At 33.0% G+C, this 26,225-nt stretch overlaps 3 protein-coding genes and 1 pseudogene across 4 annotated transcripts; 1 reads left to right on the top strand and 3 right to left on the bottom strand.

Annotated features, from left to right (window-relative positions):
- Positions 1-7,003: 7,003 nt before the first annotated feature.
- On the bottom strand, positions 7,004-9,414 carry LOC11442300 (cytochrome P450 71D10-like; annotated as a pseudogene).
- Positions 9,415-13,890: 4,476 nt separating this feature from the next.
- LOC11433242 (scarecrow-like protein 21) lies at positions 13,891-17,083 on the top strand. Its single transcript, XM_003617649.4, has 2 exons — positions 13,891-14,048; positions 15,096-17,083. The coding sequence occupies exon 2, from the start codon at positions 15,243-15,245 to the stop codon at positions 16,839-16,841; it is 1,599 nt and encodes a 532-aa protein (XP_003617697.1). The 5' UTR covers positions 13,891-14,048; positions 15,096-15,242; the 3' UTR covers positions 16,842-17,083.
- A 140-nt stretch (positions 17,084-17,223) lies between these two features.
- LOC11427375 (uncharacterized) lies at positions 17,224-18,879 on the bottom strand. The gene is made up of 2 exons (XM_003617648.3): positions 18,497-18,879; positions 17,224-17,938 (listed from the first exon to the last, which is right to left on the bottom strand). Exons 1-2 carry the CDS (start codon positions 18,714-18,716, stop codon positions 17,346-17,348), a joined length of 813 nt encoding a protein of 270 aa, XP_003617696.1. The 5' UTR covers positions 18,717-18,879; the 3' UTR covers positions 17,224-17,345.
- A 2,468-nt stretch (positions 18,880-21,347) lies between these two features.
- LOC11433241 (probable WRKY transcription factor 20) lies at positions 21,348-25,760 on the bottom strand. Of its 2 annotated transcripts, none has more exons than XM_003617647.4 (6): positions 25,391-25,760; positions 23,630-23,785; positions 23,005-23,512; positions 22,779-22,905; positions 22,539-22,697; positions 21,348-22,115 (listed from the first exon to the last, which is right to left on the bottom strand). In XM_003617647.4, the coding sequence occupies exons 1-6, from the start codon at positions 25,589-25,591 to the stop codon at positions 21,629-21,631; spliced, it is 1,638 nt and encodes a 545-aa protein (XP_003617695.1). In that variant the 5' UTR covers positions 25,592-25,760; the 3' UTR covers positions 21,348-21,628. The 2 variants fall into 2 exon arrangements, with proteins under 2 accessions (XP_003617695.1, XP_024640151.1); XM_024784383.2 differs by lacking the exon at positions 25,391-25,760 and adding an exon at positions 23,985-24,119.
- Positions 25,761-26,225: the final 465 nt, after the last annotated feature.

Below are 26,225 nucleotides of genomic sequence, written 5' to 3'. Positions count from 1 at the left end.
ACTTAGTTAAATAACGGAAGCAGCATAAACAAGTCACATAACAAAATGATATCATTATATCAATAGCTTATAAATTGCATCATTATCAAACCTTCATATCTTGCATGAATATACAATACATTAGTTCATGTTCAATTAATATCAACATAACTTAAACAACTCTACAGACTGCATTAAACGTCATCATTAGGTCTCAATACCAATTAGGGGTTCGCTCTTGATCAACACGTGCGACACAGATCGCACAAACACTCAAGCAACTACATTCAAGTTGTGCTCGCGAGGCGAGAGTTCTTACTCGCCATGGCGAGTACCACTCAACTCCCAAACTAGTGTTGTTCTGGGTTCAATCTGATCCTACATTCATTCCTAATCAATACTAGGCATGTTCAGGCACTCTAAGGCATCCAAAGTCCAACTAAAAGGGTCGAAACACAAAATATGACATGCTCTCTGCCTAAGCTCGCGAGGCGAGGAAGGGTTGCTCGCCGTGGCGAGTTGCACCAAACAACTCGCGAGGCGAAGGGAAAGGCTCGCGTGGCGAGCGATGAAGTTCATCACTCGCGAGGCGAGGATCATCCCTCGCCAGGGCGAGCGATGAACAGAAGCTCGAGCAGACTAAGGGTTTTCTCGAAAATCCATCAAACAACATGGTTCAAAGCCTAATTCTGATTCCATAATCCATCCTAAACATGTTCTAAGGTTAAAGGACGGTTTCTACGTCAATCTAATCAAGTTTTACCGTTGGATCATCAATTTTTAGGGTTTTGACCTAATTCCAAAACTTTTCTAAATCAACCCTAACTTTGTCAATTAATCATCAGAATTACATCAACCAACGTTATTGAATTATTAGTCTCACCATTACCTGGTTATGGAGAAATCGCAGCCCTCTCAATGCTCTTCTCCCTTCTAAGCTTTTTCTCCTTTTTCCAAAAGTTTTCACGTACAATCAGTTTTTCTAACAATTAGGTCTTCTCTATTTATATCTCTTCCTAATTACTTATCTTATCTCACTTTCTCCCCCAAAACTATCTAAAATATCAAAACAGCCCTCAACTAAATATTTTATTTTATTTTCAAATCTTTATTCTATTTAACAATAAAATAAATCCCTTAATCTTATCAAATCTTCCAAAACTCATAACTTATCACGTCATCCATCAAATCACCAAAATCATCGCAAATCATCAAAACATATCAAAATCATGCATATATTATATAAATATAATATAATCGCCTAAACTCGATTAAATAAGCAATTAACAAAAGTGGGCGTTACAATATGCACCATATTGTATCGTTAATGTCACCATTAAGAAACACTATATTGAAATCCATCTTATGCAGCTCCAAATTTATAATAAGCAAACTAGTATCATGACTGTCCTAATAGAGTCTTTCAATCAAACTAAATAGAATTTCTCTTTTTAGTCAATTCTTAATGACACTAGAATCCCTAATTCTTGAAGGTGTTGAGTTTGATCTAGATGAAATAGTTTCTTAACTTGATTGAGAGGTAGAACAATAATGTCCTCATGAGGATTCAAATATACTATAATAAAAGTAACTATATGAATTAGTTTAGAACTAATTCTTCCTCATTCAATTTTGTTCTATTACCATATCTCTCCCCCAAACTCAATATCCTCAAGAAAACTTAACAATTTATGTCTCAAAATTTCCTTAATTTGTGGGATGAAAATCTTTATAGTTTTCAAAACCTTAAACAATATAGAATGTCACAAGTCATAACTAAATTGACTCTGATAATTGAACTTAAAAGACACATTGAAATCATCGTTTGAAAATAAAACTCAAAATATCTTGATTTCATCAAAGAGAAATTAAAACAAAAATTAATTCAAATAATGATTTACTAAATTGTCTTTTATATACAAAAAAAAAATGCTAGTAACGACAATCTAAAATTGGTTTAAAAATGAATAAAGAAATCTTTATCGACTTTGTCCATTCTTAATTGACATATCTTTCAACGTCATTGGACATAAGTCAGTCAAGATTATCATTCTTCATTTGCCCTTATCTTTTGAGGTATTTTCCGAATGAGCACTATTTTATTTTCTCTTGCTTCAACTTTTCCTTATTTGCACACTTTATGAATTGATCATTTAAATGATCATTTCTAACTGAAATAGTTATAAACTTAATTGTGCAAAGAGAATACTAAATACTGAATTGTCGAACAAGTCATATGATTGTCGAAATTACTGAATTTTCGAACCGGTCATAGATAGTCGAAATTATAGTGTCTTAGCAAGATTAAATATTTACATGATGTGCTTCTTACATTTTCTTTGCCAAACAATCTTAATGAAATACTCTCTCTGCAATGAGAGTTTGTCTTTCTCTATATTGCTTTAAAAGCACCTTAGTTTAAGCAAAGAAAATATGACAAAAATTGTCATCTTAAACAATACCTCTAATACACATGAGATTTTAACTTTATGATCACATATGACCTATGAGATTTGGTGTATACTCACTTGTCAAACTTGATTCTCAAATTAGATGCTGAATATGTGAGAGAATGTGAGTTTCACCACCCTTATCTAAGGTCTAGATCCAAGAATAATGTTAATATTATTCTTCAATTCCTAAAAGTTAGAACTTTTAAGAGTTTAAAAATTCAACTCAGATTAGCAGATACATAAACTATATTAGTTTAAAGAGAACAAGAGTAGCAAAAGCACTCACCAAAATACCTAATGCATCATCAATATCAAGTCTTTAAAAATAATATCAATTGCTAGTGGTATTTTATAACAATGATCAAACAATGACAATTTACTTTGACAAAGAATAAATTCTTATAATTGTCAAATGTTTACCATCATAGGTGTGGATGTAAACTCTTAAATACTTAAATGAGTTTACACTCACACAACATTAATCGACATGTCAAAATTAATTAATTATAAGACATGCACAATTTATCTTTATTTGTAAATTAAAAGACAAAAACAAGATACCAAGCGCACCATTAAAACACAATCTTTTGACTGCTAAAATTAATTGTAAGCGGTACTCTCAGTGCAATGATCAAATATTGGTAATAAGTCCTGTCAGATAATGGGTGCCTTTTGACATCCTCATTACCCACATGGAAAAACTTAAGAAGTCATGTCAGATAATTGGTGCCTTTTGACATCCTCATTACCCACATGAATTTTTTTTTTTTTTTTTTTAAGAATTACCACATATTTATCATCACAAATTGTAAATTAAAAGACCAAAAACAAGATACCAAAGCACCATTAAAACACAATCTTTTGACTGCTAAGAATTAACTGCAAACGGTAATCTCAATGCAATGATCAAATATGGTAATAAGTCATGTCAGATAATGGGTGCTTTTTAACATCCTCATTATCCACATGGATAAAATTTTAAGAGGTCCGGTCAGATAATGAGTGTCTTTTGACATCCTCATTATCCACATGGAAAAACATAATAATTACCGCATATTTACCATCGTAGATATGTAATTATCCGGCCAAACTGTGCCTTCCTTTTGGCCGACTAAAACAGCTCGCATGAACAATTACATACTACATCTTTTGTAATTCAAACTGAATCAAATCTACGCAACAGAGGTTACTTTTGCAACTTGTTGTTTCAACCAACTCAACCAAAATTACTAGACAATTCAATAAATGAATTTCAATAGGAATGGTCTTAATTTTACAAGGCAAATGGGAAATGTCTTAAATTTACAAGGCACTACCGACATAATGTAGGCCGAATTAGTCCATATGAAAGGTAATAGATAACAAAATAGTTTAGATGAATGTCATGATTGTCATATAGTATTTCATAATATTAAGAAGCATAGACGTTGGTACTGTCCCACAACATAATTTTTCATAACATCGTCCTTGATATCGTAACGTAACATAATAGGTTAAGTATAACAAGACGAGTTAACATTTATAAGTAAGATATTAGGTTAAGTATAGCGAGACGGGTTAACGGTTATTCCTTTCCAAAAAAACACAGCATATAATTAGGAACATAATTTTATTTTACTTTAGATAAACATTAAATGCAAAAGTGTGGATAGAAAAATTAAGTTAAGTATAGCGAGACGGGTTAACATTAGTAAGAGATTTCCAAAAAATAGCTTATAATTAGGAACATAATTTTATTTTACTTTAGATAAACATTATATGCAAAAGTGTGGAGGAAAAATTAGGTTAAAATAAGAGATGACATTTTGCATAAATTAAATCTAGGGTTAATATAGTAAAGGCACGCGAAAAAAATAGGTTAAATCTAGGGTCAAAGTTTTTTGTGAATCATACCCATGAGAGAGAGAGAGAGAGTAAAACGAATTTGAATTTTGAAAATGTCATTAAATGAGTAAACAAAGCAGATTTCCCGCTCACAAATTAGGTTTAAGGTTGTGCAAAGTTGTTTACATTGTAGTTTAGGATTAGATAATAAGATAAGAGATGTAATTAAATAGGGTTAAAATAGTAAAATTAAGCAAAGAAATTAGGTTAAATATAGGGCAAAAATTTGCATTCGGGTTAACTTTAAAGAATAAGAGGTGTAATTAAATGGGTTAATTAAATATAGTTAAAATAGTAAAATTAAGCAAAGAAGTTAGGTTAAATCTAGGACAAAATTTTACGTTCGGTTAACTTTAAGAAATAAGAGATACTTTTTATCTCATAATCAAAAGGTCAATAAAAAAATCTTAAAACAACTTGTATGTAACAAATTCTGTCTGAATTATGTTAACAAATTATTGTGATTATGATATTGAATATTTAACTTTTTTTTTAATAGACAAAATGAAAATAGTCATTTGAAAACACACACATACAAAATAGCAATTCTCTAATTAAAATTGGGCTTTCAATTATTTAAAGTGGGGCATCTTTTTTAGCTAAAAGGCCAAGTTATTTCAATTAAGAAAAATAGGAGGATTGCTCTTTTAAGGACCTAGCAATTTGTCAGAGGCTCCTATTGAACGACAATCAACTACCATTTACACTGCAAAATGATGGTTAATTATCGCTCGACACTTTTTAAATCTCGTAAATCATTTTTTAAGCTAAACGTTGGTTAATTGTCTTTGGTTGCATTTTGGATAAGTTGAGACATCTATGAGGTTCCTAAAGAGAAATCTGCCTAGAGGTAGATCCACCTCTAGACATAGCGTGATAATAGCCACACCTGATTTTTCCCAATATTTTTACATACACAATACAAGAAATTTGAATTATCGTGACGTGCAAAAACTGTAACCATAAGTCCCAAATGTGTAGGTAAATCTCCTGGTTATTTAATGTTTTCAACCTTTAGCTACAGACAACCGTAGGTAATTTCTCGAAGACCTCTACCAAGAATTGCAATTGTCACTAAAAATTATCATTGCATTTTTATATGTATTTTTGGTTCTATAATAATTTTTAAAAATAAATAATTCATAAAATCACTATTAAAATTTGTTTACACAATAAACATAATATTCAGCGCTGCTAAAGTGTCTAGGTGTTTCTTTTTGAAATCAGGGGATGCAGTTGATTATAATAACCAATAAAATTAGTTCGTTGTATTTCACGAGGGTATTTGTTAAGATAAACAGCATTTTCCTAAAAACCATTGAAGTTGATTACTATGATCAATTTTTAATGTAAATTTTTGAAGTGACTAATTAGAATCAATTTGTTATGATCCAAGTATAAGTAGAGTCAAAGTTATCAAAGTGAAATTAACAATTGATTAGAGACAAAGAACATATGTCACTTGATCCAACTGCTAAGGGATAATTCCAAGTTCCAACAAGAAAATATTCTCTTAACTTTCTAGAAAAGGAGAGTAATGATTAGCAAGAAGGGTATGAAGAAAAATGATGAAAGTCTCTCCTTTCTTTCTTAAGTACTCTATAGTAATGATTTAGTCCTAGAGCTTAATCTTCTTCTATCTTTTCCTTTCTCTTCAATGTAATAAGAACACTAAATCTAATTGATCTTTGACTTTCGATTTGATCTTTGACTTAATAAACATTTGCAATTATCAATTTATAACATTCTAAACCCTTACACAATTCTCCTCAACTGAACACAATTAGTAATGACCATTCTTCTCACTATTTCACCTTTTTGACGAAATTCTCCTCATTATTTTACTCAATAGCTTCTCACAATTTTACTCGCAATAGCAGTTTTGTCGCTCACTATGTCAATCATATGTAATTGTAATACAAGAGGCGACTATCATACTTATTATCAAAGCAAATCACAAGTGCATCATCAAGACTAATATTTCACGTGCTTACATATATCCCAAAATGTTTAAGAAAATGGAGTATTTTTTTTAATCGTAGATCTTTTTTTTTCCTTTGTGAAACTGAGAAATGTGATATGATGGTCAATTCTAGCATTTCTTGGTGATCCATCCCAACAATGGAATTGCAATACCATCCGCCGGTCTCATTTAACTTTATGGATAATATTTGGGTGACATTGTGGTTGGTGATATTGGCCAACCATGTAACAGGTATGTAGTTTCAAATACTCACTTATTTTAGAATTACTAACCGAAAGGAAGACTATTACATACAATTTTATATGGTGTATTTAGCAATTTTGTAAATTATGAGTATGATCATAAATACTCTAATATAATATAACAATAACTTGCTTAGTATTTCCTTACTGTTTCTCTATATTTTAAGGTAAGTCATTTATGTAAAATTGATTAACTACAATCCTTCTGCGATCTGTTTCAGGTGAATTCAATTTTGGGAAAGATTTCCTCTCTCTAGTTAAAATGTGTTATACAATATGATACAACTATACTTAACAGTTTACAAATTCATTCAAACACAAATTCAATGTTTGTCACAAATATCATATGCAAGTGTAAACGACATCTAGTAAAATTATTTACAACAAATTATTACCAACCACAGTCATTATTCGGAACATCATACACATTATTACTGAAAGTAGTATATGGAAATTAAACACTAAACAGGTTTGCTTTGGCAATACAAATAGTAAGGACAACGTGTAATAGGAATTAATCATAGGTCATGTTTTCTTCCTACAGTAATCCCAAATGACTCAGTCATATCAAGTTCTTCACACTTCATTCCATTGAGAAGCTTCCAATCAAAGTGATAAAGTAATTCAGCAAGAGGAAGCTCAACGTTGGGTATGCCGAAGGCAATGCCTGGGCACATCCTCCTTCCAGCACCAAATGGTATGTATTCGAAGTCTGTGCCATTGAAATCAATTGGACTATTAACAAACCTCTCGGGTTTGAAATTCTCAGCTTCGACCCAATATCTTGGATCTCTTCCAATTGCCCAAGCATTGACAAGAACCCTAGTCTTGGCCGGGATATCATATCCATTAATTTGGCATGGCTTCATACTTTCTCTTGGAATCAACAATGGTATAGCAGGATGCAACCTCATTGTTTCTTTGATAACAGACTTCAAGTATATCAATTGGTGCAACTCTGTCTCAACCACATACCCCTTTCTATCAAACACTCTTCTTACCTCAGCTTGTGCTTTTCCATCACCTTTGGATTCTTTACCATCTCAGACATCCCTCATAACACAGCCCCTGACGATGTTTCGCCACCAGCAGTGAACAAGTCCTGTAAATGGATTAACATAATTTATCATCTAACCCACACCCTTCCACACATCACAGCTAAAAAATAAGTTATAATTTTTATATTCTCTCCAAATACAATGATTAGTTAAGATAATATTATTTTTGATCTTCTTCAGGAAATCTTTAAAAAAATCCACGTCAGCAAAGTAAAAATCCATGTGGCAGTGCCACGTCATTTGGTATGCACATGTGGCGTTGCCACATCAACACCGTTAAAGAGGAGTTAACAGCAGGGACCAATTCCATAGATGGAGAATTTTAGGAGGACTAAAATCAATAGTATGTATATTTAGGGGATCAAAAGCATAATTAACCCTAAAATTATTAACATGGTTAGTTGTAGACTAACCTGGATGACTGCTTTTAAATTATCATCAGTCAAGGGATGTTATGAGTGCTCACTTTCCTGTTGAATCTTGAGAAGAACATCAATTAGATCTTCATCTTTGCTTTCTTCCATGTGACTTCTTTTATGATCATCAATGATGTCTGGCAAGTTTGGTCTTTAATTTGCCCTGCTCACCCATCGTAGAAATTTAATAGAAGGATACAAATCAACAATGCAAAATCCTCCCATCAGGCTCAATGCTTCCTCCATTGCTAATTTGAATGCTTCTTGGTGTATGTTCTTTTTCCCAAAAGTTGCACGCGCCGTTATCCCATAGGTTGTTGACAAAATCTTCTGAGTGAGATTAACAACTGATCCTTCACTTGCTTCTTATAGAACTAAATGATTGAACACGCTTTGCACTTAATAGCTCTATAACACATAGCTTTCGCAGTTGTCTCCAGTGTTCTCCATGTATAATAGAGAATGCAATATCTGTATTATTGTAAGTAAGTATTGTGGGCAAAAGAAGGTTTGGCCTATCACAAAATGTGATGTCATGTGTTTTCATAATCTCTTTGGCCATTTCTGGTGAACTAACTATTATGTAAGGCACCTCTCCTAGTTTTAAGTGCATCAGAGGTCCATATTTCTCTTCCAAAATTTTGAAGCAATGATGGGGCAGTGAGCTACTAATAATATGATGTATATTTCCTATGAGGGGCAGTGTCCATGGTCCAGGTGGTAAATTGATAGTGGAACTGTTATAGCTTTGTTGAAGCTTAGCATTTCTGTTCACCAACTAGATGCATATATATTCAGAAACCGGTACAGGATACATCTTTTGAGAATGGGTGGACAAAAGATAGTGGCAATTTTGATTTATTCTCAGTGGATAACATCGTATACCTATTAGAATATACAATGAATTCATTGTATATTGTAATAATACCAGGTTAAATAAGCAGATTTAAGTGTAAGTTTTTTCATTTTGACAAATATACGTTATGAAACTATAATTACATATGATGATAGTGATACAAATAATAATAGTAAAAAGGGTTAAATAATTTTTTGGTAATATTGTGAAAATTTCTCCTAAAAAAATTAGAATTTTTTAGCAAAAGGAACAAAACAAGAATGTCTAGATGAAGGTATATATGCCAAAGACTCATTATCGGTAATTTATATAAATGAAAGAGTTAAGGGTTAAATTTCAATCAGGACATCCCACACTAATAGTTTAGGTTTTTTTTTTTTACCAATTTATAGACAAAGAATTTATAGACAAGATATAATAAATAACATTGAGAATTTTGTTTTTTTTTTTTTTTCTGCCATGTCAAGAATACTTTCTTTTCTTTCCATTATTTCACTAACCACTCTCAACACGTAGCCAGGGTGTTTGTTTAAGAATGACATTTCGATTGAACTTTGGTCTCGACGTTTGACTTAGCAATTTTGACATTTTTGTTGGTTAAGTTAAAACTTGTTAATATATTGAATATAATGAGACCCATTTTTTAAAAAGTATCAAACTGTAGTTAATTGCTGATTGGTAGGTGTTTGTGAGCAATCACTAGATACTTAAAGAGCAATCTCATTTATTTGGGTGCATGCATGAAAACAGAGAATTTTTAACAATGTTGTTTTCCCTTCACCCTTGCATATTCTCTCATAAAGATGAGGTTGAACTATCTCTCCAATAGAAAACTATAAAAATCATATTATCAACTTATCTTCAAACATTAATTCCATAAACTTTCAGCCGTGCTATTTATCCCGATGAAAATTGTTCTGAAGGGTTTGCGAAAAGCAATTAACCAATAACATGGGAGGTAGTTGCTATAGATTAGGAAAAAATATTGAATAAACACTCGCTCGTAAAACCTCGCTATAAGGAGCATTTTCCATAAACTTTATATGCTTTTGACTTTGTAGAGTATATACATATTTGTTTATCTACGTGGATCTTGTGGTAAGATCAGGGCCGGCCCATAGCCCGTCGGGGCTGGGCGATGACATCGGGCCTCAAATTTTTGGGGGCCCATATTTTTTTTTATATGTAAGGTCCTATAGTAAGTGTTATATAGAGGTAAAAGCGAGCAGTTAACAAATGGTTAAGAATACTTCAGTGGTAGAGCATTAAGTATATGATTGCATGGCTTGGGGTTCAAGTCTAGGTCTCTTCTTTACATTTATTTTCCTTTAATTTTAAGGCTTAAATAAGTAAAAGGTCACTACACACTTATTTTTACACAGGATGTAATTAAAAAAACATAAACATCAATTTTTGAATTTTAAAAACCACTCTTTCTTTCTTCTTCCTCTCTATTATCTTTCATTCTTCTTCTTCTTCAATCCTTCCATGTTCAAACTTCAATTGCCTGCGCCCTAAAACCCATTTCCTTCAACAATCTCTTCTCATTCCATTTCTCAATCATCGTATAGGCAACTCATTTGATAACTATTCTACACCTTCTCCACCACCTTCACCTTACAATTACTACACCAATTACTCTTATAACAGTTGGACTAGATGTTGGTGCTGTTGCTAGGGCGTTGGGCGGACTTGCTCTGGAAGAAGGGATGAGGTATGAAGAGTGTAAGCTTGCGGATATGGTTGAGAGCGATGTTGCTTCTGCGAGAGATGATTAAGGAGACGTGCATTACCGAGATTATTGAGTCCTTTGTGGCTGGTGTTTGATAAGGTTTGGAGTTTGTAGGATAATTATTCTATCTGGTGTTGTTTTGGTACATATAAAAAGATATATAAGGTTTTAAATAACGGTCGTGGTCAAGGTCGCGGTCGCTTATAGGATTTCGTGATTTCGGCCATTTTGGGTGTTGTGATACGGAGTATGGTTGTCGTGGTGTGAATTAATCACAACATTGCACAACTTTTGAATAAAGATAGTAACATAAATAACTTAAACTAGAGAAAGATTTGAAGTTCTAAACTAGATAAGGAGATAACTTATTAATTTATGATCAGATTTGTACTAAAAATGGGATTTTCATCTATCTCAATTGAAGAAAAAAAATATCTGGATTTTATGTCTATTGTCATGAGCGACAATTTTTTGCGGCCGTAACGATGTTTCGTTGTGGTTGTAACGGCTTTTCGACGTGATTTTTGTTCACTCTGTAAAAACGGTGAAAAACGGTAACGTCCGCTACCTATACTTTTTTGTCACGACCTTTTTCTTAGTAACGGACCGTTTTTTAAAACCTTATATATCTATATATATGGGTTTTGCTAGAAGTCATCCATGAATGTGTCTTTTAGCAACTCACACATCAAGATGTGATTTCCACTTTTTGGAATTGTTCATCTGGTTATATTATGAAAATTAAATATAGTTGGTTTTCTATTTAAGTGTGGCTAGTGTACTCTGTGTTTTGTTCATGATTTCTCATAGGTCTCTGTATAATGCCAAATTAGTTTGCAGCATAAGTCTGTTCATCATCTTCCTCATTGTTGTGTGATGTTTCCCTTTTAGCATTATATTTATTCCTAATGTATCTGATATGGGCACAAGGCATTGTTTTCCTTTCAAATGTGTGGCATGTTGAAGAATTTGAGGTTCTTTAGATGATTGCTTGTTAAGCATTTCAGCTGTCCACAAGTTTATTGAGAGCTTAGTTGTGGTGCTTATAGCGTTGCTTTATTTATCAAATATTTGACCAGCTGGGTTGTGTAGTGACTTTTTCAACATTGATAATTTGAATTTGGTTTAAATAAGGAAAATGTCCCTGTAAGTTTGGTGCGTTTTAGGGTTTTAGGGCATTGATGAGTTGCCTAATATGATGATTGAGAAATGGAATGAGAAGACATTGTTGAAGGAAATGGGATTTAGGGCGCAGGAAATTGAAAGTTGGATATGGAAGGATTGAAGAAGAATGAAAGATCAGAGAGAGGAAGAAGAAGGAAAAGTGGTTTTTAAAATTGGTCAAATGCATCTAAAGGTCCTTTAAGTTTTTCATTTTTCCCAAAGTCGTCCTTTAAGTTTCAAAAGTCTCAAACAAGTCATTTTAGTTTTTAAATCATTTCAAACAAGTCCTATTGTAGATAGCATAGTTGGTAATTGCTTCCTTGAACTCATCTTTGGTACCAAATCTGGCTCCTAACACTCACTTAAAATTAGTCATCTTTTTAGGCATGATAAATGGTGGATAATGCTCTTTGTTGCTATCATCTAAATCATCACCATTATCCTCTAAAAGGACTTGTTTGAAACGATTCAAAAACTAAAAGGACTTGTTTGGGACTTTTGAAACTTAAAGGACTTGTTTGGGACTTTTGAAACTTAAAGGACGACTTTGGGAAAAACAAAAAACTTAAAGGACGTTTAGATGCATTTGACCTTTAAAATTCAAAAATTGATGTTTAAGTTTTTTTAATTACATCCCTGTGTAAAAATACGTTTTTGGTTTTAGTCCCTGTACTTAACCCAGTTGGCACCGGTTGCCATATCAGCATGTGCCACGTAGGCGTCCGTTAGCCAACAAACCATTTTTTTCACGGAACCTGACGGCAGGGACGAGTTCCAAAACGTTTGGTAATTACAAGGGTTGTTTCGCAAGAAAAAAATTTACCATAACTAAAACAAAAAACACATCAACTTACAGGGACCTTTTACTTATTTAAGCCTAATTTTAATCACTTTTTTGCCCAAACCAAATCCTTTTGCTTAATTAAAAAAGAAAAGCCTTTTTGAATCTATGAATTATCTGTCACAACAAATTTGTATTTTGATGTTAGTGATTTGAACATAAAATCTCTTTTTTGATGTTATTGACATTATTTACATGTTTTCGATGTTATTATAATTTACTTTAAAAAAAAATCTATTTTTATTAGGGGTCAATTTATAAGATTAAAATTGGGCCAACGAATTGTTTAAGACGGTCTTGGGTAAGATAAGACTTTACTTTACTAATCAACAGCTAATACCACTACTTGATAATGTCGTAAATAGTATGATGAACGTTTCCTACTCTGAAATATATCATTATTCCTTGTTGCTTTTATGCATCCACAATTTTTAGACTTGAAATGTTCTATGCATTGAAACTTTGTTGCTTAATTTTCTCACTTTACAACGCGGTCATGTTTAGACTATTGTTCTGTAATTTTTCCAACTCATTTGTTGGTAAATCTTGCATAAAATTTTCACAATTAAATTTTATATTAGGAATTTGATACCTTGTTGTAATTGTGTTCTCTCAACTGTCCGATTTAGATTGACAAGTGAGATCGTTTTTGTTCGTGATTTGGACATTTTGATCTTAAATCAATAGTCGAGATCGGTGATATGTGATTTGTGTTTATTTGTTGCATTAGTTGAGTTAAATTGAGATACAAGTAACAAAGTTAAGAACCAAACTAAGTTCTACCATGGTGGTAGATACTCCTATCCTATGCTCTTTAATTTAGTAGGACCCAGTGAAATTAAATAAGTGTATTAAAATGTATCTAAATATTTTTGTCGTGTTTTGGAAAAGAGACAACCGCGTGAGGCAGTGTTAAAACGACAACCGTTTTGCCGACGAAATCCTTTTTGCCTTTATTATTCTTTTTCAAACACCGCATTTATACGGACTTTTGACCAAACTAAAATCAAATCTCCATTAATAAATTTAATTAGAAAATGCTAACAAATGTTTAATCATTAAGAATCATAATTAGGATAAGTGCTTGCTTTTTTAACCTCTTAATTAATGCTATGTCGTCATGCACTTGGCATCATGCATTCTGAAAATTATATCATTTATATTAAAAATGAACATGTGAGGAAATATTATTATCTATTAAAAAAAACAAACGGATGTGTTCATATTGCTTAGCTAAATTTACTATTAAAAAAGTAGCACACAACCACTTTTTATTTGGACTTATCCTACAACTTTGAATAGTATCATATAAACAAAACTTCTATGTAGTAGCTAGCCTAGCTGCATATGAATGCAAAGTTCTAATTAATTTTTTGGTTGCAAGGAAGCTTGGTCAGTGCTACAGTTCAAATCATAATCTAGTTTCCATTTTATTTAAGGTGAGAGTCTCTCAAATTATTGAACTGATCTTGTTTACTTGGTGTGAAAGCAAGTGATTTTATTTGGTGTTTATGCTTGTTATATCTTGATCTGGAAGAAAGAAAAAAAAAAAAAAAAAAACTATTTTTTAAGCCAATTATTGAAGCTTTTAAATGTTTTCCAGGTTTCAACTTTAAACCCCTACTTCTGGTTTTAATCAGTTGAATTTGTTTTTAATTTTCTGAGGGGAATAAATTCAGTGGATCACTAGAGCTTTTGCTTTTCATTTATGAACAACTCTATCTTTTTTTTACCTTTTTCATGAAGAAAAATTAAAGCAAAACAGCAAAGAGAAAAGGTTTTGCTTTAAGTAGTAGTTGGTGTTGCAAAATTTGTTATTTGGTTTGATTTGTATCAACCAATTTACATTTTTTTCATTAGATCAGATTAAAAAGCACAAACAATAACATGTGGAAGAAAGTTAAAAACTAAAGCAGAGTGATTATTACCGATTAAAAGTAAAGTTTCTGTTATGTTCAAAGAACTAATATTATGCACATGTAGATTATGAAAATTGGACACTTAAACTTTGGTGTTGGCTAGTTGGATGAACCTATAATAAATCTGAAAATTACAGATTGTGAATGGTGGATGATTGCTTTTCTTGTTTCAAAATGGCTGATTACACTTCAATATAATCTTCTTCATGTTCACATCTTTTAATTAATTGAGTAATATATTAATCCCATAAACCTTAACTATTCACCTGATACCAATTTTAGTCAACGTTTTCACACTACAAGCCTATGTAGCACCCCGACACACGTGTCAGTGTTCGACATGAAACTGACTCTTGTTGTTATATTCAGTTATTTTATTTTCTCAAATTATTACTAGTCTCGATGTGTCAGTGTCAGTCTCGTGTCCGTGCGTGTTTAGTACTTCATAGCTACAAGCTTCCTATAAGAACTGAGACAGTATTTTTGTTATACGACTATAGCTATGGTGAATTTTCGGTTTAGTTATCTATCTTTATTGTTTTAATTTCTGTGCTACCCCTTCTGCAGAATTTTCTGGAATTGGATTAAGATGATCGCAGAGTTTAAAAAGTAGAAGTTACCACATTTATTTCCGGAACAAATAGAGCAATCAGAAAAGTTTAGAGGTTTTTAATATCAGAAAAACACGGCATTCAAAGAAACAGATACTTTTCAATGCAAACATCTCTTAATCACAAAATGTCATATGATTCTAGCATGTTCAACATCGAGCCTATACGAAATCTAGACTCATACTGCTTCCTGCAAAATGAGAATCTCGAAAACTACTCATCTTCTGATAACGGTAGCCATTCAACCTACCCTTCATTTCAAGCTTTAGAACAAAACCTTGAATCTTCTAACAATAGTCCGGTCTCAAAGCTACAGTCAAAATCTTACACATTCACGTCGCAAAACTCTCTTGAAATCATCAATGATTCTTTAGAGAATGAATCTTGCTTGACACATAACCAAGATGACTTGTGGCACAAGATAAGAGAGCTTGAAAATGCTATGCTAGGACAAGATGCTGCAGATATGCTAGACATATATAATGATACTGTAATAATTCAACAAGAATCTGATCCACTTTTGTTAGAGGCAGAGAAGTGGAACAAAATGATTGAGATGATATCTAGAGGGGATTTGAAAGAAATTCTGTTTACATGTGCAAAAGCAATATCAGAAAATGATATGGAAACAGCTGAATGGTTAATGTCAGAGTTGTCGAAAATGGTTTCAGTTTCGGGAAATCCAATCCAAAGGTTAGGAGCATACATGTTGGAAGCTCTTGTTGCAAGAATAGCTTCTTCAGGAAGCATAATATACAAATCCTTGAAATGCAAAGAGCCTATAACTGCTACTAGTAAAGAACTACTCTCACACATGCATGTGCTTTATGAAATTTGTCCTTACCTCAAATTTGGATACATGTCAGCAAATGGTGTAATTGCTGAAGCCTTGAAAGATGAAAGTGAAATTCATATAATTGATTTTCAGATTAATCAGGGAATTCAGTGGATGAGTCTAATCCAAGCACTTGCCGGAAAACCCGGAGGACCGCCGAAGATCAGAATAACCGGTTTTGATGACTCAACGTCCGCTTATGCTAGGGGAGGAGGACTTGGTATTGTTGGAGAAAGGTTATCAAAACTTGCAGAGTCATATAATGTAGCATTTGAGTTTCATGCTATAGGGGTTAGTCCTTCTGAGGTGAGACTTGAAGACCTTGAACTTCGTCGTGGAGAAGCTATTGCGGTGAATTTTGCCATGATGCTGCATCATGTACCGGATGAAGATGTACATGGTGGTAAGAATCATCGTGATAGATTGGTGAGATTGGCAAAATGTTTGTCTCCTAAGGTAGTGACTCTTGTTGAGCAAGAATCAAATACCAACGAACTTCCATTCTTTGCACGTTTCGTCGAGACAATGAACTACTACTTCGCAGTTTTTGAATCAATTGATGTTGCTTTGCCACGGGAGCACAGAGAAAGGATTAATGTGGAACAGCATTGCTTGGCTCGTGAAGTGGTCAATTTAGTAGCGTGTGAAGGCGCAGAAAGAGTTGAACGTCACGAGGTTCTGAAGAAGTGGAGATCATGTTTCACAATGGCTGGATTCACACCATATCCATTAAGCTCTTATATTAATTATTCAATACAAAATCTTCTAGAAAATTACCAAGGACATTATACTCTACAAGAGAAAGATGGTGCTCTTTATCTTGGTTGGATGAATCAACCTCTTATTACCTCTAGTGCTTGGAGGTGATACTCAAATGACAACTGGTTCATTTTGTAATGTAAGACTCTATATATGTATTATCCTTAACTTCTTTCCTAGAATAATTTCTTCTAGTAGATGTATGCTTAACATGGTAGAATAATTTCATAATTTGATAGAAAGCATACTAGAATTGTGTGTTGTTTGGAAAAACAGATTAATTAAATGCTTATAGCATAAGTGCTTATGTAAAAGCTTTTTTTTGTAATCAAAGATAAAATAAAGTCAAACTGTTTTCATATAAGTTAAAAGTTGTTTTCATAAGCTATCTTGGAATCCTTAAAGATATAAGGTGAAAACAACTTATATTATTTGTCACAAGCTCTCCTAAACAGTCTCACAAGTATTTATGGTAGTACATAAGTTCAAATAAATAAATCCAAACAGGCCCTTTATGTTAAAAAAATTCAAGGAGGATTGTACATTCTTAAATATGGATGCACTTCACCAAAGATAAAAACGAATAGTGACAAAATTTACCTACAAAACATGTCAGTTGAAAATTATGACAAAACAAGGGAGAATAGAACTAGGATTTTTCACTACAAATCTTTCTAAGCTAAATTGCATTTCTCCTAGCCTAGTTGAGTCACACTCAGAACATTCTTCATAGTTACCATCAACTTCATTCACTGCAGTTCCAGCAATTATCCTGCAAACTATTAAAACTCTTTTCACATTCTTCACTCTTGCATTGACACTTTTTCTGTTACTCAAATCTTTCTCACATGTATTCAACAGAATCTCCGCGTGTTCCGCGTCAAAATTGAATTGAATTACTTGACAAAATCGACACGATGGATCTTTACAAAGATCATGAACTTTCTTCATAGGTTTCCCTTGGAAACATCTCATTGTAGTGACATAGAATCTCAACAATTCATTTCCATCTACTGTGCTTCTTGGATGCCTTGGATACTGTTCCTTCACTTTTTCTCTATACTTCTCAAATCTTTCAAGAACTTCTTCTGAGTATCTCACCCTTAGAACTGTTCTAACTTTCCTCAGTGGCTTTGAGGTGTTCATCCATGCTTTCTGAAATATCATCTCAACAATTTTTCTTGATGGGTCTCCGATACCAAGCTCTGCCAAAATTTAACAATGTGGAGGAACTATAATTAGTAGTTACTTCCTACATAAAATAAATAGTAAATACACTAAATGCACACATTAATTATACTACAAGTTTTTTTCTCGATATATGTAATAAATGTGAAAAGTGCTTATAAATAGTGACGAAAGAGAAAAAAATTCGCGGTCTAATTCAATGTGGCTGCAGCGACATCAAAAACTTGACATCTGCGGCAGCAGACACTTTGTTAAATCCATGGAAACAAGTTTGACACTGCACATGAACTGCTCTAACTAAATATCTTCTGAAATAGTTTGCTACATTATGTGGACTTGTTATAAACCATAATTCTTGTTACATTTCAATCTTGAAACATATCAGTATATGTTATGTTGTGTTCATGCATATAGGATCAAAACAACAAACTCTTTCCAAAGGAGATCAGTAGTAAGAACTTGACTATGTAACTTCTCAGACACGGTTTAAATCTTCTCGGACACGGTTTTAAATGGTCATTAATATCGCTTTAATTAGTAAAAATGTAATCTGAAAGAAGCAACAATCACTTTACCGAAAAGCCGAGCCTGTGACTTGTTTGGCTTGGAAAAAACTAGTCTGGCTGGAGTTTCCATGAGAGGGGTATTATCTTCTTCATCTTCTTTGTTCATTTTATTCTCCTTTTGTAGAACATAGCTACTCCCTTTGCCAAATTTTGGTGGCTGCCTTATTACATCAGTGAGCTTGTTTCCACATTTGACATTGTCTTTCAAGGACAACCATAAGGCTTGCATCTCTTCCTCTTAATTTGTGTGTTTGTATGTGTATGTGCTCATGTGGAATGAAACATTTAAAGCAGACAAAAGGGTGTCTTCTTGTATGAAATGATTTGCTGTCTTAGTCCAGTATGGTGCAAGATTTTCTCAATGACAAAAAATGAGGTGTACAAACAGTGAAGTGTAACATTAGCCTCTTCCTAAATTTACCTCTTATAGGTATATAAGTGTGAGTAAAATCTCGCTTTGGATGAAAAAGTAGATGTTAACAACATATAAGATAAGTGATCCTTAACCACAATCTCGCTTTTGAATCCAAGAAGTCTTGGGTTCGAGGCTGTTAGTGTCTTTGGAGGAGATAAATATAAATATTTTTGTAAGTGTTCTTTGAACCAAAAGGTTTTCCTTACTTTGGACCGGGACACCATCCCCACACCCTAAATTTAATTCTATAAAAAATGAAGATAAGCAATTCTTACACCTAATTTTTTTTAAATCGGTGAAGATATCGTGTTCAATTCTAAGTTACTCAAAAGTCAATGTGAAATCTCGACCTCCTCATGACCCAACACCTCATAATAATATTCATGCTACTACTTTATAAAGTATTACTCATTCCGTCTCACATTGTAAATCAATTTGCAAAAACAATTGTCCCAAACATAAATCGTTTTACAATACTAATCAAACATTAATTTTTAAATCAAATATTTTTCTATCTATGGTGGAACCTCTTTCCACATCCTGTGTATGTGAAAGTTTTGTACACCGAACTGCCCCTATATATATTTTTCTTTCTATTCGTTTCTCTAGGCTATTAATTTCTCATGCTGAGAAGAATACTTTTATAAAGTAACTCATAATTTATTTTTTCTATATAAAACTAAATAAATTTATTTATTTGCATAGTAAAATATTCAAAGTGACTTATTATTTGCAAAGCAAAAGCACATGAAGAAAATAAGAAATTGTACGCAAGAGAGTTGGCCTAACTTTGCACAAAGGTAATAATTAATAAAGGGACAAAATGTATGTTATCTCTTTTTCTTTTTTATGGCATATCTCTGTTTTTTCTATCTCCCTTCGGGAATGCTTGAGAAAGCAAGGGCTGTCTGTATTCATTTATATTTCTTTGTCCATTTGGGACCCTATTTTCTGTGATTTAAATTTAGTCACGTTTGTTCATTTTGATTAGTAGTAACTTGTAGTTCATAGATAGATAAAATAAGGTTCTTCACATTTACAATTAGTATTTTGCAGTAGATTTGATAATTTGAAGAGTCATTTGATGATTACCATTTCGACATAGACTTTATCAACATTCACGTAGTAAATAAATCAAATAAGAGTCCCCGTCAATGACATAAATATTGCGATATGTAAGAGTTCGGGTTCAAATCTTAGATTTTACACTTAATCACTTTAAGAGTGAATTTTTAATAACTAAGATACTTGATCAAAAAATAAATCAAATAAGGTATTTTCTTCTTTGATAAAAAGATATTGAATTCTCAGGAGCATCAAGATCTTTGATGGAATGCATGTTTGATTCCGACATGAGAATACTGACACATAGAATTATATTTAATTATGTTATTTTCTCAAAGAATTGACTGTGTTCACGATTAATAACAATGTCATATTGGTGGCTTATGAGGCTTGGAAAGGATGAAGGGGTGTCACATTGTTCTCATGTGAGTAAATATGGCATGACGACGTGGCTGCATTGTTCTTCAGTCCTGTCTTTTTTGATAGCAAAGACAAAAATATCAATTAAAAAAAGTTGTTCTTTACTTGCAATGCAATTAAAGACCAACGTGAAAATGTCAGAACACTTCAAAAAGATAAAGCCAACGGACAGTTCAACCATGCAACCCATCAATTTTTCCAAGTACAGCACAGTAGTACACAATATGTAAATTCCAATTGGTCATGGATTAATGAAAGGTATCTAAGTGTTGTAATTAAGATTAATAATTAGTGGTAATAATGTTAATGTAAATGTACTAGGAATGTCCAAAAAATCTCCGTTCTCTGTTTTGTCTTTTAGAAACAGCAAACACAGTACACAATTTGTCAATTTCCAAGGCAGCGGTCCAGTGTCTATCTATTTTGCTGCACCTCCTGTAGAGATTTCAGTTGTCAATTGTGGAAATGAGGATAAGAAAGAAGTGTACACATGACATCCAACTATTTACAGACATATTTTCATAACAATAAATACATTTTTCAGAAAAAACTGACGTTAAAAAACATTGGTATATTTCATTTCTTACTTTGTTCCTGAGAAATTTCACACTCCTTTTAGCCTTGAATTGTACAGAAAAGGTAATCAGATATCAGAATATGTGTATAGTGTAATGACCAAGCATTGGAAAATGACACTATACAAAAGTTTTACATCAACACCTAGTGTAAGAGACAAATATAGTTGAGAAAATCCAACAGGCAAAAGTTGATGGTATGTCACATGCATTCTATCCAATTTCACTATAGCCAAAAACAAGCCATCAATCACTGGTGAAATCAATGCAGTGGGGACTGAGAACTGAAATAATTAACCAAAGGTGAAATTGTGAACAAACAATAGTTTCATTCATCCACTTTCACAAGATTTCTGTAGTAGTAGCTTTGATATCAGCTTCATAATTTATACAGAAGAATTTGGATATAATAATAATGATGATGATGATACTTATAATTATACAATTACAAACAACAATTAGATTGAAAGTCAACCTGGAGCCACTATCAATACTACTACTATACAGCAGCTCTCAAATAGTGATAGTGATATAAACATACAAGAACTATCTACATTTCCTTACAGAAAATGAGATTTTTTTTACCTTTGAAGCTATATACCCGCCAAAAAACAACATAATACTACTCATAATTTTTACTTTTATTTAGTACTGTAATAATAAATTTCATGGCCCCATTAGTATTCTTCCCATGGTCTGTGAGCAAGGATTAGCGGAATGGTTTAAAGACGAACCATCATTTCTATTTTCTCTAGAGCCAAACGGATTTGAACCGTTATTTAGAACACCGTAGTATACAGGAGCTGAGGTAGTATTATGAACAAACTTGAAATTGGAATTGCTCGTGTGAGTATGACTGCTATTCCCAAATTCGGATAGCAGTATTTTCCCTTGCCCATTTGATCTATTTCCAGCCGTAGAACTGATTCCCATCCCAAGGTCAAGACTAATAGTATCATTTTCTTCCAATTTTATCCTTGTCTGTCGAAATGAAGTTGCATGTCCTGCCATGTCATGGCTACTACTCCTTGCGGCAGGTACATCATGATTGTGTTTGCCTTCATATGTTGTGATTACAGCTTTCGGATCATGTGATGCTCTTTCCACGTGTTTCCTAACAGGGCAACCAGCATTTGTACATTTGTAATAACTCCTGCAAAATAAGAATGATAATAAGATCCATGATAAACAAGAAATATGTAGCTAAGTACCATGTGTTAGTGTATGTTTATAATCATTGATGGGTTTGACGAAATTAAGGTGGCACAGCGATTTTGTTGAAGCTTCAGAGTGCAGTTTCAAACATGCACTTAGTCAGCAGCAGGAAATTAAAATCATAAACACATATCATTCACATATATCATGTCATGTCCATCAACGTCACAATAAAATAAAAGCAAGAGATTGTAATGCAAATTGATTGAGAAGTGATTGTGTGAGTTCCAACAAACACTGCAGATTAAGAAAAATAAATTCTTTGACAAAGGAAATTTTTTTTTAAGAAGGACAAAGGACATATGTTAAATTGGAATTTATTACTTTGACTTCTATTTCCTAATTTCATGTGAGAATATACCTTGGGTTAGGATTTCCCCTCACAACCTTCTGCCCATATTTACGCCAGCGGTATCCATCATCCAATATATCAATTTCGCTCATAGTCTGTACCACAACCCGTGGCTCTCGGATAGGCTTAACTACAGGAATGATGTCAGCATTTCCGAGTTCCATTTTTCTGCTCAATAAAAAAAAACATTGTCAGAAAGCAAGCACACATGCCGAAGAAAACCTAGACATTTGGCCTTAATTATCATACCTTTGCTTTGAGAAGGGATCATCATCATCAACCCCATCGTTTGTCCTGGTCGACACAAATCCAGCACCCTCTGGACTAAGATCATTTGTTGCCACAACTGATTGCTCTGGACTATTGGATGCTTTGTCTACAATTCAAAAATCAGAAGAAAAAGAAAGCCAAATTATTTTCTTTGAAATAAGTAATATTAAAATGGAGGCAACGAGAAACATCTAGCCGGTATTACCATCTCGGACAGCCAAAGAAGATGCCCTATTATCGGATCTCTCTCCTTGTGTAGACATAACAGAACCAGCAGAGTATCGGTTGCTTGGCTGAGGTTTAGGATGATCATGTGTTCCCTTATATATTATCTCAGTGATTTGACCATCATGAGAGCGTTCAAAAAGTTTTTTCACTTCACAGTTAGGATGCGTACATTTGTAATAGCTGCGCGGAAACTCACTCCCTTTAACATGTTTTTGCCCATACTTTCGCCAATTGTATCCATCATTTGATGATTGAGGCCCATTAGCAGTGCTGCCTTTGTGGTTAGGTTCATCCGAATTGACATTGACGGGAGCGCTAGCGCCGGAACTAACCATATGCACAGGTGATGATGATAGGCTTAATTCATTAGATTGATCTTCTATCTCATTTTCATTTAATGGAGAGGATCGAAATGATTGACCGTTTCCTGAACCTTCCATTTGAGTAGATTTTTCGCTTACATGGTTGTTGAAGTCTGCAGGAACCTTAAAATGAGTGAATAGCATTGGATAAGTGCTAAGCAGTTAGTAATCTTTAAAATAATATTAATTAAAACATAACTACCAATTTATTTTCATCAAAGTGTTACTAACATCAATTACCATATTTCTATCTTGTGGTTTAAACTCAAAGAAACTTGATTTTCTGCCATTAACAGTGCTGGTATTGAAGCATGCAGAAGTTACAGGAAATGTAGCAGAAGCCATAGAACAGTTTAAAGCTTGAAGAAGGGACCCTGTAGTCGGTGAAGGCTCAACCTGCAAAGCAGTGAAACAAATAATGCTAAACTACAATGCTCGGCGTAACAACGTACAACAATGACTGAATCAAACGAAAAATTATAAATTCAAATACACCCTAAACCCCCAAACAAACAGCAATCGATTGACCTTCGAAATCAGTAATGACTATGGAAACAGAGCATATTCAAAATCATCTGAGAAAACCAAAAACAACCTAGCAGTTTTATCAGCAAGCGATGCAAGCAGCTCCCTACAATTGAACGTAAACAAAGTTCTTTATTTCTTCTGAAAATATTTCCTTTTTTATTTGAAGTCGGTATGACAAAGATAGCATGGTACACTATAATACGTTGAAGTTACTTATATAATCAATCAAATCTTAAAAAAGCTTGTAACCAAAAAAATCTTAGAAAAGCTGTTCCAATTTGAATTTGAATATAGCACAGAATTCTAAACAGATTAAGACCGTTATTCAAGCCATTAACATCTGGATTCTTCTAGAAAATCATGTCCTTTTCACATATCTTTATGACATTCCTTATACTATATTCTCTCAGCACATACAACAAAAATCAATCCACTAATCATTGGCAAAGCATTGATTCGTTTGTTCCACTTAGTGCAGTACAAAACGATCACACTTAGCACTCAGCTACACCGTTAAAAACAAAATCAAACAAATAGTACAAGAAGCCAGAAACCAATCAAAAGGAAGATTCGTTATGTGAAAAAACAACACTGACACTAAAATAATAAAAGAAGAATGTCATATTCCAACATAATACAGTGTTTAAGCATAAAGCAGCCAATACAAAATTCTAAAGCATAAGCATCATAACCTAACCATTCATACATAAAGGATCAAACAAAGAAAAGGATATCTCTAAAAAATGAAACAATTCGACACGAGACTAAACAGGAAGCATACAAGAATTTATAACTTTATAGTTTTTGGCATTTTCAGCTCATCAGCATTCAAATCAAGCAATCTTATGTCATGAAATATTCCTTCCAAAAGATAACATTTGAGGCCACTCACACCACCCCATATATACAATTTTAGCTGATGAGAATTTGCAAGTAAAAAAACAGTGAAAAGAACAAATTTTTAATATGCCAATTATAAAAAGTGATTATTAACTCTAATAGGTTAAGTAAAAGAACCAATTTTGACCAAAATTAGCAACAAAAAACAACAACATTCTACTAATGGATTCACAAACCCATTTTTTATTTTCTACTTTTTTCCTAAGATAACACAACACCCTTTGAAAATTCTCCCTCAAAGTACAAACTTTTTATGACAGGCATTCAAATCAAGTAATCTTAAGTCATTAAATATTCCACCCAAAAGCTAAGATTTGAGACCACTCACACCACCCCATATTGTAAGTAAAAAAAAAACAGTGAAAAAGAACAAATTTGTAACATGCCATTTACAAAAAGTGATTATTAACTCTAATGGGTCAAGTAAAACACAAATTTTGACTAAAATAAACAACAAAAAACAACTAATGGAATCACAATTCACTCACTAACCCATTTTTCATTTTCAATTTTTTTCATCCAAAGTACATATTTTTTACTGTTTCACCCTCACCAAACACTTCGAAAACTGACCTTCATGTTTGAAAGAAGAACCGGAGACTCCAACAACGACGTAGGACTATACCCGGCAGGTATTGTGATGCACGGCGACCTTGAGATCGGAAGCTTCGCCGGCGACATCAACTTGTATCTTGCCATCGAATTTTGAACCGACCCATTTCGATTCGGATCAGTGGGTGTTCCTTCGCCGGAGTTAGTGGTGGTTACTTCCATTGTGACGGCGGTGTTATCGAAAGTTAGAATAGAGATAGGGGTATAATGGTCATTTTTTCATGTTGTTTTGTTTGTCAGAGATGGTGAGAGAGTGGGACTTGGTTGACTTGAAACATTGTATGAATCTCTCTCTCTCTCTCATTAGATTTATTTACTTAATGTGTGTGACTCAATGTTAAGTTATGGTCATTGCTTTGTCAATTTAAACCATTTTGTTCTTACCCTTTTTTGTTGCTTCTCATTAACTCTCCCAAATTGGGAAAAATAATCATCAAAGTGTAATAATTGAAATTTTGATTTTGTTTACTACTAATCAAAATAATTTACTACCCCCCCTACCCAAAATAATTGACCTCTTCCATCATTTTCAACAACATAACATGTTTCATCATGTACGTTATTCATATACGTTTATCTTTCGATGAACATTTTATTCATTTGACATATATTAAGAAAAAAATGTATTGAGTGAAAAGAAAGAAAAATAATTTTAAGTGTCTTGTTAAGTATTTGTGTATTGTCCATTATCATATATGCAAATTATGATATATTGAATTTGGAGTGATGAAAGTAATATTAATTATAGTTATAATTGGAAAAAAAATTACTTCAATTAATATTGCATTGAAAAATG

This window comes from Medicago truncatula, chromosome 5 (assembly GCF_003473485.1).
Source record: "Medicago truncatula cultivar Jemalong A17 chromosome 5, MtrunA17r5.0-ANR, whole genome shotgun sequence".
Taxonomy (NCBI): Eukaryota; Viridiplantae; Streptophyta; class Magnoliopsida; order Fabales; family Fabaceae; genus Medicago; species Medicago truncatula.
Note: the sequence above shows the minus strand (reverse complement) of the source record. Positions and strands in the feature narration are given on the sequence as shown.

What these genes read in the sequence shown, in the direction of transcription:
- LOC11433242 (XM_003617649.4), top strand. Translation starts at nt 15,243, where the DNA reads ATGCAAACATCTCTTAATCACAAAATGTCATATGATTCTAGCATGTTC.
- LOC11433241 (XM_003617647.4), bottom strand. Translation starts at nt 25,591, where the DNA reads ATGGAAGTAACCACCACTAACTCCGGCGAAGGAACACCCACTGATCCG. An exon ending in TTCTTCTTTCAAACATGAAG is followed by an intron (nt 23,786 to 25,390) that starts GTCAGTTTTCGA and finishes ACTGCTTTGCAG; the next exon opens with GTTGAGCCTTCACCGACTAC. An exon ending in AACCACAAGATAGAAATATG is followed by an intron (nt 23,513 to 23,629) that starts GTAATTGATGTT and finishes ACTCATTTTAAG; the next exon opens with GTTCCTGCAGACTTCAACAA.
- LOC11427375 (XM_003617648.3), bottom strand. Translation starts at nt 18,716, where the DNA reads ATGCAAGCCTTATGGTTGTCCTTGAAAGACAATGTCAAATGTGGAAAC. An exon ending in GTCACAGGCTCGGCTTTTCG is followed by an intron (nt 17,939 to 18,496) that starts GTAAAGTGATTG and finishes AAATTTTGGCAG; the next exon opens with AGCTTGGTATCGGAGACCCA.